This window comes from Sinocyclocheilus rhinocerous, unplaced genomic scaffold, assembly GCF_001515625.1.
Source record: "Sinocyclocheilus rhinocerous isolate Xijiao unplaced genomic scaffold, SAMN03320098_v1.1 scaffold271, whole genome shotgun sequence".
Taxonomy (NCBI): domain Eukaryota; kingdom Metazoa; phylum Chordata; class Actinopteri; order Cypriniformes; family Cyprinidae; genus Sinocyclocheilus; species Sinocyclocheilus rhinocerous.
In genome coordinates, this window is record NW_015657574.1 from 2,165,520 (window position 1) to 2,177,349 (window position 11,830).

The window sequence follows — 11,830 nt, forward strand, 5'->3', positions numbered from 1 at the left end:
TAAAATGAAGGCATGGGTTCAAAGCTCAAGTTCTCGCACTTAGGTGGGAGGGGAAGAATGAGGAGGAGGTGGGCCGATGTCAGGAGACGGGAGAGATTCATGTGAAGGTGGATCCGAAGTACTATCGGCCAACTGAAGTGGTAAGGCACTGCAAATATCTTCCCATGTATTAAAAGATCAGAACATCCAAGGTGCCCTTAGGAGGTGAGACATTACAAAATATCATGCATAGACTACTGTACAATAAGTGTTGACATCTCCTAGATATGTGGTGAGAATGTTTTATTTGTTTATTTTATTACATCATTAGACAGCTGTTTGTTTCAATATTGTTAATTGTGACTTATAATCCATTAAATCAGCAGCATTCAAATCTCTAGAGAGGATTTGAGGGCGTTCACATAGGACACGTTCTTTCTTTAAAAAAAAAACAGCTAGCCATTGCATAACTCAATGGAAGGGGTCTTGAGACTTTTTGAAAGAACTTGTTTTTAACTTGGCGGAACATCTTAAAAATGTGTCGCTTAACATACAACAATTCCCCAAATAAGCCAGACCCAATGTGTTGGCCAATTATGCTGTGTTGTTTATTTACACTGCCATTAAAAAGTTTGGGGTCAGTAAAAATAATACTTTCATTCAGCAAGGATGCTTAAAATTGTGAAAAACTGCATCATAGTTTCCCCAAATATATTAAGCAGCGAATCAACATTGATAATAATTATAAATGTTACTTGAGCACCACATCAGCAATGTTTTCTGAAGGATCATGTGACCCTGAAGACTAGAATAGATTACATTTCAAAATGTATTCAAATAGATACGAGTTAATTTAAATTGTAATAATATTTCACATAATTACTGTTTAAACTGTTTTTGATCAGATAAATGCAATCTTGGTAAGCATAAGAGACAAAACATCTTAATGATCGCAAACTTTTAGACAGCAGTGTATGTGCGTAGTTCAACAATTAAAAAGAAATATGTATTTTTCTATGAAGTACTCAAGTAGACAAGATAATTAAAATGTCCGTCCTTACCTGACATGTAGATGTCAGATTGTGTGTGTGTGTGTGTGTGGTGGGTGGTCATTCAGGAATGAGAAAGGGCACTAAATCTGTAAAGAAAGCATGCACATGAAATGATTGTTGACAGATCAGAGGTTTTCTCCAAGACACCTGTTTACTGCGTATGGGTCAGAGGGGTGTTTCCAAGGACCTTTTTCAGTTAGAAGAAAAAATAACAAAGGTAAGACAGAAAGAAAAAGAAGTGCAGAAGAACCAGTGCAGAAAGACAGAAATCTGTTATTCGGGTTTAAACCTATTAAAGGGGTCATAGGATGCCCATTTTCCACAGGTTGATGTGATTCTTTAGGGTCTTAATGAAAAGTCTGTAACATAGTTTGGTTAAAATTTCTCAATGGTAGTGTAAAAAACACCGTTTTTACCCTGTCAAAAACAATTCTTTTCAGAGCACGCAGTTTTGTAGCATTTTCCTTTAAATGTTAATGAGCTCTGCTGACCCCGCCCCTCTTCCGAGCTGCTCTTTGAGGGACTGTTTACTTTAGCCGCATTCATTGTGAAACTTGCTAATTATTTGCTACATTATTATGAAAGGCGATTTGCAAAGATTCATTAAAAAAACCTTACACTCACTTCTTCTTTAGGTGAAGCTGGATCACGAATGATTAGCGCGAACATAGACACATTTATGTAGATCAGGGGCGCATTCCCTTCATATGACCCCTTTAAATATTTTTGGTGTCAGGTTTTTGATGACCTCCCAATGCTGTTACATAATATCAGCCCAGGATACTTAAAGACACTCTAAAAGGCATAAACCGAACAGGCCATCCATCAACACAGAGGCGAAATGGGAATTTGACCTTTAACCTCTGTGATAGAAAGTAAATCACTGCATTTCCTCAGGAGGCAGGAGTGTCAGTAGGGGACGCACTTACAAGGATGAATGAGAGCGAGTGTGTGTATTTGCGATAGGTTTACTAATGCGTTGTCCACAGGCTACATGTGAACATGTTTGAAAATCTGTTGGATGACGCCTATAAGTAATCAAATCACTTTTTCTGGCAGAAACAGAATAGAAAAAGGATCTTACTTTAATTTCAAATGCGTAATTATGTTTGCCAGCACACACACACACACACACACTTGCTTTGCCTGAAGGGAGTAACTGGATGAAATACACACCTATTAATAGGAAAGCAGTGGGCTGAATACGCTACCTGTTTATCCAAAGAGACCATCGTCAATCGTCACATGAACTGCTGTGTTTTTGAGCCATCCTAATCTATTTTCGTTCGTGCTACACCTGCATGATTTATGAAAGCATAATTACTGACAGATAAAAATCTTCTGGCTGAAAGATCCCACGTTAACGCTAAAAATAACCGTCACACCCAAAACTGCTGTTAGATGAATGGCTCTATGCATTATTATCATTCCCAAAATCAACATGTGAAGCCTCTGAGTGATGGCTATCATGCCAGACGTAACTTGTGGTTTGATGTGCGTAAATTGCGAGCGAATGATGAAACTCAAATCGCCCATCTTTTTTTGCATAACCTTTAGAGATGTCATAACGAGCGTGTGCGTAGGGGAGGATTTCATCCGTGGCTTTGCTGCAAATACAACCTGTATCTCGCTCTCACTGGATGTGTTCTTTCAGTCGACACACACTCGCTCACATTCCTTCAGGAGGTATGCGTAGCTTTAGCTTCACGATGAGAAAAGCAGGTAATGCGCTTGGCCTTGTCTGTCCATCACACGCCATCTACTCACAGACAAAGAAACCGTGTGTGCGCGTTGAAATAATATGCTAACTTCCTTTTAAGGCCTGAAATACCCCGATTTAAATGAAGCTTGAAATATTAGAGCGAATTTCGGTAACTTTTTTTATGATCTCCAGCAGGAGAGCCATTCTTTTATTTCTCTCTCGCTTACTTTTATTCTCTCATTTGCACTTACACAAGGACGCCGCGAATTGGGTGCAATAATGAACACATCAAAACCGAGTGCTCTGTCTTTTAGCTGATTGAGGGGGTTTTTAATAGCGAAGGCTCGAGCTGATGAATGTGGCCCCCAGACGGCCGCTGTGTGAACCCTGCGGTCCTTGCTCTGCCTTTCAGCGAATATGATTTTGCACATCCATTTCATTCTTTCGGATGCTGATTTAAACAATTTTTATGAGGCACTTTGGGGAAGAAGGACCAAAGTTAGCCGAAGGCTTTTTTCTTCTTCTTTTTCACTTTTTATTTTCCAGACAGTCCCCAGGAAACTCTCATGGTTTTTTTCTTTTCGTTTTTCATTTTGAAAGAGAGAGAGAAAGGAGCACGAGAGAGGGCATAATGAAAGCAAAAAGCTTTGATTTATGCAACGAATTCCACAAGCGGCGAGTTTGCAGCAGTCGCTGGGTTTAGTAACTCGGACCTTTTATGAATGTCTTGCCCTGCTGAACTTGTGTGCACATCTCAAAGTTGTTTTTGGTAAACTGGGCTGTGGTTATTTTGTTATGTGGTGTAATTTCAGCTGACTAAATTATTTGTAATGGCCTTTTTACAAGATTTGAGGGTCTTATGTGGCAACGATTATTGAAAATAAGTAGCGAAATGTATATGAATGCTTTCAGGATGTGTCTGCCAGGACTATAAATGTAATGTACAGTAAGTAAGTGTAAGTGTGAGCATGCATGCTGATGATAGACAAAACACACAAGCTGCACTGGCTGCAGTTCATTTCATCAAATCAACTCACAGACTTGGCGACCCTGAGGAATTGCCACAACATAATGATGGAGTTATGTGGATTATCAGAGATTAGGACTATATGGTACATATGTCAACATGATTCCTCCAGCAACTCGGACAAATTACAAACGTCATTCTTACAGATTTAAATTTGAGACAGTTGTTCTTTCGTGGAATATTGTGTATTTTTAGAGTAGTAAATGCACATTGTCTTGATATTTAATGTCCCTTAAAATGCACATCAGCATCTTCACTCTGTCAATTAATTAATTTTTTTTAAGTACTTTATTGACATAATAAAGATTATATATATGTATATACAGTGGGTACGGAAAGTATTCAGACCCCCTTAAGTATATGTGTGTTTGTGTACATTATATATATACTTTTAAACATAAACATTTAATTATAATAATCTGAAGAAGAAATTATTCAAAATTTGTTTATCTTAATTCATTTTCTTTTTTTTCTTATTCTCTTATTTCTTCGTTTTCATAATAATAATAATACTTTGATAGAAAATCCTCTGAAATTGTTTATTTTAGTTATTTTATTATCGTTGCTGTTGTAATTAATAAGAATACTATAATATAAAATACTTTTGTGAATTTTTTATTCATTTTTTAAAGTACCTTTGATTCCAGTAATGGTAATAATATATACTTTAAAATATAATAATAATAATAATATGAAGAAGAAAATAAATAAAAATACTTTGATTATCTTAGTTCATTTTCTTTTATTTTTCTTATTCGCTTATTCTCTTATATCTTCTTTTTCATAATAATAATAATAATAATAATAATAATACTTTGATAGAATATCCTCTGAAATTGTTTATTTTTGTTATTTTATTATTGTTGCTGTTGTAATTAATAAAAATACTATAATAGAAAATACTGTTGTGATGATAGAAACTGTTTCTTAACTTTTTAATTTGTATTATTTAATTTTACTTATTATTTCTCTCTTATTATTTTCTTCTTTTTTATTAATTATAATAATAAATCGCTTTTTTTGACAGTTTAGCATTCAATGCTATTTATGACTGTTCAATATTTAGAGAATGGACAGCCAGTGTTTCCTTAGCCTTATACTCATAAAACTACTTCAGACTTTTATGCATTTACATTTAATGCATTTATCCAAAGCAAATTACAATGCATTTAGGGTATGTCAGTATGTGTCTTCCCTGCAAATCAAACATTTGACTGTGATATTGATATTACATTATAAAGAGGCAGACAGTATAATTGACACACGTGCACTATTATGATGTATAGATCTGTGTGCTGTGTTTACGTAGCATGTAAGCGCATGCATGTTTTTTGGTTTCTGTTGGAATGAAAGGTGGCTTTGACCTTTCACTCCAAGGATCAGGATGGGGTGATCTTATCTGCTCTGTGGCAGAGGTCAGGAGCGAGATAAAAAGCATCCTGTAGTGAGCAGCACACACACAAACATGGAGGCCCTCACTCTGTGAATGCAGGAGTCTGTCTTATCTGACCCATGTTGAGCGTCATAGTACCAGCATGCAAAACACAGCTGCATCATCACTTACCTGCAGCTTTGCTTTTAATTTGAATGCAAGATCCATTTTATTTCAGGCTTAAGCTTAGTGGCCAACCGACCTGCATGCTTTTAGATTTATGTGCTTGTTGAAGGCAGGTCCCCCACCTTAAGCGGAGCTTAAGCCTCTGTTGTCTGTCGTGATGCTTTATGGGTAGTGCAGTCTTTAGGGTTTTCTGGGTATTATAGTTGCTGTGGTTGAGAGGCTGGCTCTTTGTGACAGCTTTACGGTGATATGCAGTGTAATAAGTCAGAGTTGTTAAAGTTGAGTGTGAATGATGTTGTAAAGATTCTGGCCGGTTGCCAGGTAGAACTCAAACCTGCAATAAAGCCAAGCTCTTACCGTTCAGCTTTTCCTCATGATGACCATATATACATCCACGTTTATTTCCATCACACTTTACAGTAGAGCTTAACTCACTTTCATAACGTTACATGGCACTTTTTACCTCGCACCCCGGGACTTTTTTTTAACCGTGCTACTCTTGCAGTCCGTTTTTGTCGAGAGAGAGAGAACAGAACTAAAAAAATAAAGAGGGAGAGAGGGGTGTAGGTTCTCCCCTGGCCTACTCTCTGGTATTTCCTGAAGGACTTTGACTGAGCGGAACCACCCTGGGCCCCACGGAGGGGAAAGAGAGAGAAAGAGCTTTTAAAAAAGAATGAGAGTTGAGAATATAACACTTAAAAAGCAAGCCAAGTGTAAAGATCCCCAGTAAACAGGTGATTTTTTTTTTTATAAATTAAATGTTTAGGGAAGAAAGACATTCCCTTTTGAGCAAAAGAAGCAGTAGAGAATGTGAAGATATTACATCACTGGATGTCTATTACTAAACTAAAAGTTTGCAACGTTTAAAGGGTTCAGTAAAAGTTAAGCTCATTTGACAGCATTTGTTGTCTAATGTTGGTTACCTCAAAAAAATCATTTCAGCGTGTTCCTCATTTTCTAAACTAAAAAAAATTAATAAATCAAGATTACGGTGAGACATTTACAATGACATTTCCAATTTTGGAGGATTTAAAAGCAAAAATGTGATGCTTACAATTTTATAAAAGCAGTCAAATTAATTCTTCTGTTATTACTCATGTATTATATAAACTGCAAATCTGTTTAAATAATGTTTACCATTGTAGAGTTTTAGGTATTACGTTGTCATTGTAATGAAGTTGTAAAATTGTTTCATTTTTCACACTAAAATTGTCAACACACTTATTGGTTATTGTCTTGTACTATAGTAGCTGAGTATTTTACCATTTACAGATTGGCTCCATTTGCTTCCATTTAAAGTGATTTTTTTTTAAGAAAAGGAGGGACGAGTCAAATTTTATTTTTGTGATAATCAACATTTTACCACAAGTGCTGTCGACTTTGATGAACTTGTATTGAACCTGGAACATTTCTTTAAACTAGGTTGAAATCAGATGCAACTGACTAGATTAGTTACTTAAAGTAAAATGAGCAATTCTCTGTTTTACGTAAACAAGCCTGTTCATTTGGAGGGATCAAAACAATCCTGTGCTGTATTAGATCAGAAAACGTTTTTTTCTTCCCAGCCGGTGTCTTTGTGTAAATGCGAAAAAGTGTGTTAACTTGTGTACCAGTGTTGGGTTTGTTTGTGCCATGTGTCATAAATACATCTTGGGTGTGTGTGCGCGTGTTCGCACTTTCATGGCTGTGTGTAGTGGGAGAGGGGAGGTTAATTGTGGACTGCCCTCTGTAAATGGCATGTCCCAGGCTCGTTATCTTGATTGAGTAATTAACTCTGGCTCTCGGCATCTCTATCTCCCCCCACCCACAGTGAAAGTGCAGTTAAAGGAGGTGAGATAAAAATTTAAAAGGTATCTGGGTCATTTGAATGAGATGAATCATGTGCACGCTGACAGGCAGGACTCTTGTACTGCTTGAAAAGACACCGCTCTCTGAGGCTTGTAAACACACAAACACACTGCCAATACCACATGTAAGCACACACAGATCCTCAGTAGCGCTGTCAGACTGCTGAACTCCTGACACCTCGCATTCCTCGCTCCCTCTCCCTCACGCTTTCTCCTCTCTCGCTCTTTAACTTTCACACAGCTATTCTCTCCGAGCTTTCAATTTATCATCATTTTCCTTTCTCTCCATGTCATTCCTGTCTCCGTCCTCTCTCTCCTCCTCTTCTCTCACTCTCGATCACTCCAGACAAGACCGTTTTTTTTATTACACACATGAGTTACAAAAGTGAAGGAGCTCATGATAATAATTCTAGTAGTGTTAAAGTGATAGTTCATTTAAAAATAAAATTCTTTCATCATTTACTCACCCTCATGTTGTTGCAAAACTGTGTGACTTTCTTCTATAGAACACAAAAGTTGTTTATTTCTTTTTGTACATACAATGAAAGTGCATTCCACTGTTGTTTTGGAGCCCAATATCATCTTTTGTGTTCCGCAGCAGAGAAAAAAGTCAGAACAGGATTTTTATTTTTGGGTGAAACTGTCTTTAATTGAGCTTAATGTGTGTATTGTGCTTTTCGGTTAAACTAAGAAAGTGTTACTTCAATGATAAACCATCAAATGTGCGTGTCACACAGGAAATTCTGGGGATGTCATTTTATTATTTTTCACTGTAATTTATATTTTTTACTCCAGATCTTGTTCAAGCCTGGTTTTTAACACATTGACACTAGGTTGTGTAGATTCAGATGTATTTTTGCACTCAGTCTTTTGGTTTCTCCCTATAGTTTTTCTGCTCTGTGATTGGCTGTTGTTTAAAATGGGAAATCAGTAGAGTCTTTGATTCCTCCTAAAAATGCTGCATCAAATAACACAACTCTCACACACACAAAACTGCACGGCACATTGCGAAGTCTGTCGAACAGCCGTGGATTTCTTGTTCTGTTTCACCATGTACTTTCGAGGGTGCAGTTGGATTCATCTCGCACTTGTGTCTCTCACATCCGCATGCATTTAAAGTGTCAGACACTTAGGGTATGTGTCTCTTTGCTGGAGAGGGTTTACATGATTTTATAAATATTTATTAAACACTTGAAACAAGAATCTGAGATAGAGACATTCTCCCCTGTGTTGATTCAGATTTTTCGGCATTGTACTCCATCTCTTTTACACATGAAAAAGATGAAATACATTTTTTGTTCTGATATCTATACATTTTATATATACAGTACCATTCAAAAATGTTGGTGTCAGTAAAAATGTTTTCATAAAGACGTTTCTTAGGCTCACCAAAGCTACATTTATTTGACTAAGTATACAGTACAGTTAAAACAGTAATATTGTGAAAAATTATTACAATTTAAAATATCGTTTTCCTTTTTGAATATATTTTAAAATGTAATATTTTTTTATGATGGCAAAGCTGAATTTTCAGCATCATTACTCCAGTCTTCAGTGTCACATGATCCTTCAGAAATCATTATAATATGATCATTTGGTACTTAAGAAACATTGCTTATTATCATTGTTGGAACTGAAATGTTTTGCTGCCAAATATAAATATACGGAGATTTCAGGATTCTTTGATAAATAGAAAGTTTAAAAAGAAAACTGCATTTATTTGAAACAGATAAAAGTCTTTATCACTTTTGATCAATGTAATGCATCCCTACTATATAAAATCATTAATTTGTTTAAAAATCTTACAGACAAATATCCAGGGATTTGTTCCTCAAAGGAAGTTTGACCCCTCCTTTTGTCGATCTGGTCATATTGCTCTTGTGGATTTGACCTCTGACTCTGCTGTCCGGCACAGTGCTTTGTCTGTGTGTGCCTGTTTTTCCTGATGCATGTCTCAGAGATATTAAAACTCACTGAAACATGCATGCATAGTAATTTTAGAGTCTCACATGTCATGTGTAGCCATGCTTTAAGTTAACAAATGTTGCTTGATGTTTGTGAAGGTCTGTCTTTTCAATAGTCCTGAATTCCTTTACGTTAAGTGCTCAGTCACACAATAAAAATGCACCCAGATGATGACTATCACTTTAATTTATTGTTTATTTCCATTTTATTTACCATACATGCAGGTGCGGCTTCTGTTTTAAACCCTGATGCATGTAGATATCTTCTTTAAACAAGCATAAACAACCAGTGTTTGAAACTAAAATCTGCTTGTGAACTTCCACTGTGCCTTTGATTTGTCTTGACTTGCTGACTTTCTATTTAATAGCAAGAGCTATTGCACACAACGCATGATTCACATGCACACACAATGCTTCGGTTTCATCCAATTAATACCGTTCTAGTTTTCCTTCCTCGCAAATACTTTGTAAACTTACATTGTCGGGACACAGTACCGTAGTTGTTTGCATGTGAAGACTTGGATGGGTGACAAAAGCAGCTGATGTTAATTTAGCTTTCAGAAAAGTGAAGACTAATTATGATTAATATGCCGCATTAATACGTATCTTGATTATGATGGTTGCATGCTGTTTCGTATGTTGATAAATGAATGCTATTTCGCTAATTAGTCTTTAAAATATGGTTATGTCATTTAAATGATTTAATTGGAGCTAAAATGGAACCATGAGTTAGTGACTGTAACTTCTCAGGGTTCAACATAAAAATATGGGCTTTTGGAACAAGAGCTCTCATTTGTCAAAGGCACAGAAGTGCCGTTGTGAGTGTGTGTATGTGTGTGCGTGTGAGTGTGTTCTGGCTCCTTGTGTAATCAGATCAGCAGCAAGGACACCCTCAAACTCGTTACTGCCACCACCCTGAGAAGCACCTTTAAGTGTGTGTGTGTGTGGGCCGGTGTGAGTTTTGCCGTCCCAGCAGGAGAACAGAAGGGGTTAGGCCACGAGAGTCACATAATCCATCATGCTCTGGCACTGAGAGAGGGTTGGAAAAGAGGGGGTGCTGGATGGATGGCCTGCCTCGGCCCTCACCTTCCCCCCGAGACACAGAGCTTGACACCTGTGTGTGTGGTGCTGGCAGTTGTATGTGGGTGTGTGAGATTGAAGAAGAGTGTGTGTGTGTGTGTGGGGGGGGGTACAGGTTGGGAGGTCCAGTTAATAAAGAAGGACTAAACCACCCCTTTGTGTTTTTTTTTTTCTTTTTTCTTCTTCGTCATAGTTTTTTCCCCAACTCACTCTCTTTCTGTCTTTTTCTAGGACTTCTTACAGGGAGACAGTTCCAAAGCCTTGAAGATCCTGGGCTGGAAACCACGTGTGACGTTCGAGGTGAGCGTTCCTGTAAAAAAAATCAAAGCGGTTCACTTCCAGTGCACTGGAGATTGAGAAATAATCGGTGTATGTGTGTATTCCAACAGGAGCTTGTTAAAGAAATGGTGGACGCGGACATCGAGCTCATGCAGAACAACCCAAATGCCTGAGCCCACACGCCTTCATCTCCATGCATGCCAAAGAGGCGGTTGTCATGTGTTTGTGTGTGTGATCACTGGAAGAAGCATTCAGCTGCATTTCTGTTCCTCTGTCTGTCGTTTTCTCTGCTGCTTCAGCGTTCTGATCTCAGTTTCACTGTGTTTTGAAGGTCCCCGCTGTTGCCTTTCTCTGTTCCTTAATACTGTCATATTTAAGATTGTGTATGGATTTTTAGTTTGTGTTCTGTCTAAATGATTTTTATCCATTTTTTTATAAAGCGGTTTTTATTCATAATCATGAAAGAAATGTATAAATAAGGGATTAAAGGGTTTGTAGAGCCTTTTAAAGCTGTTTGCTGTTTTATTCATGTGATTTCTTAAACTGAAGCGATGACATTAATTGGTTGGAACTTTAAAAATTGTTTCCTGATTATTTAAAATGCAAATACAAACTGAAGTTTTAAAATTCAGTTGTAATGTGTGTAAAATCTCCAAAGAGTCATTTGAGTGTTTTTTTTTGTGGTTCTCAACCTTTTTGACTCAACTCCCCCCCCCCCAATTGTTCAAGACAATATAGCTTATAAATTATTATAGAACTGCTTGTTTTCACACTTTTAATAAAATATCATGAAAAAAAATATTTTGAAAGAATAGGTTAATATATGATCAACCACAAATAATATTGTAATTTCATAAGTTTTAAAAAACTTGAAAAATTATGGGGGGGTCAGATTAACATAAATATGTAAGTTTACATGTTCATTATGGTTTTAGTAGGCTACTTTATTCACGTATTTTAAGTCACTCCTTTAGACCTCCTGGTTGTGAATCGTTGGGTTTTAAATGTTTTATGTTGAAAGGTTCAGTTCTCAGAGTAGATTTGTAATTTTAAAAGCTTAAAACTTTTAAGGTGATACTGATAACAGTGTTGTTTTTACCTTTGTTTCCTATAATTTAGCCTATAAGCTATTAAACAGAACAACATTAGAGATAGCAATAGTAGGCCTATAGAAAATTTGCTAATATTGCTGACTCAGTAAGCAATAGCTCGAGATGAGCTTACATGGTTACAATCAGTAAACATCATTTTGAAAATAAAATGTCTCTCTAGCCTCAGAAGTTAAATGTACAGTGAAATGCGTCAGAAAGCGGCTCATGCCAGCTCTCGCGGGTTGCTCGGC

General features: G+C 36.8%; 1 protein-coding gene across 3 annotated transcripts in view; it reads left to right on the top strand.

Annotated features, from left to right (window-relative positions):
• LOC107721371 (GDP-mannose 4,6 dehydratase) overlaps positions 1-11,285 on the top strand; it is a 70,604-nt gene extending 59,319 nt beyond the window's left edge. For all 3 annotated transcript variants that reach the window (XM_016529354.1, XM_016529355.1, XM_016529356.1), the window contains 3 exons: positions 44-140; positions 10,441-10,509; positions 10,599-11,285. In XM_016529354.1, coding sequence (XP_016384840.1) covers positions 44-140; positions 10,441-10,509; positions 10,599-10,661 — 229 coding nt within the window. In that variant the 3' untranslated portion in view covers positions 10,662-11,285. The remainder of the gene's footprint in view (positions 1-43; positions 141-10,440; positions 10,510-10,598) is intronic.
• Positions 11,286-11,830: the final 545 nt, after the last annotated feature.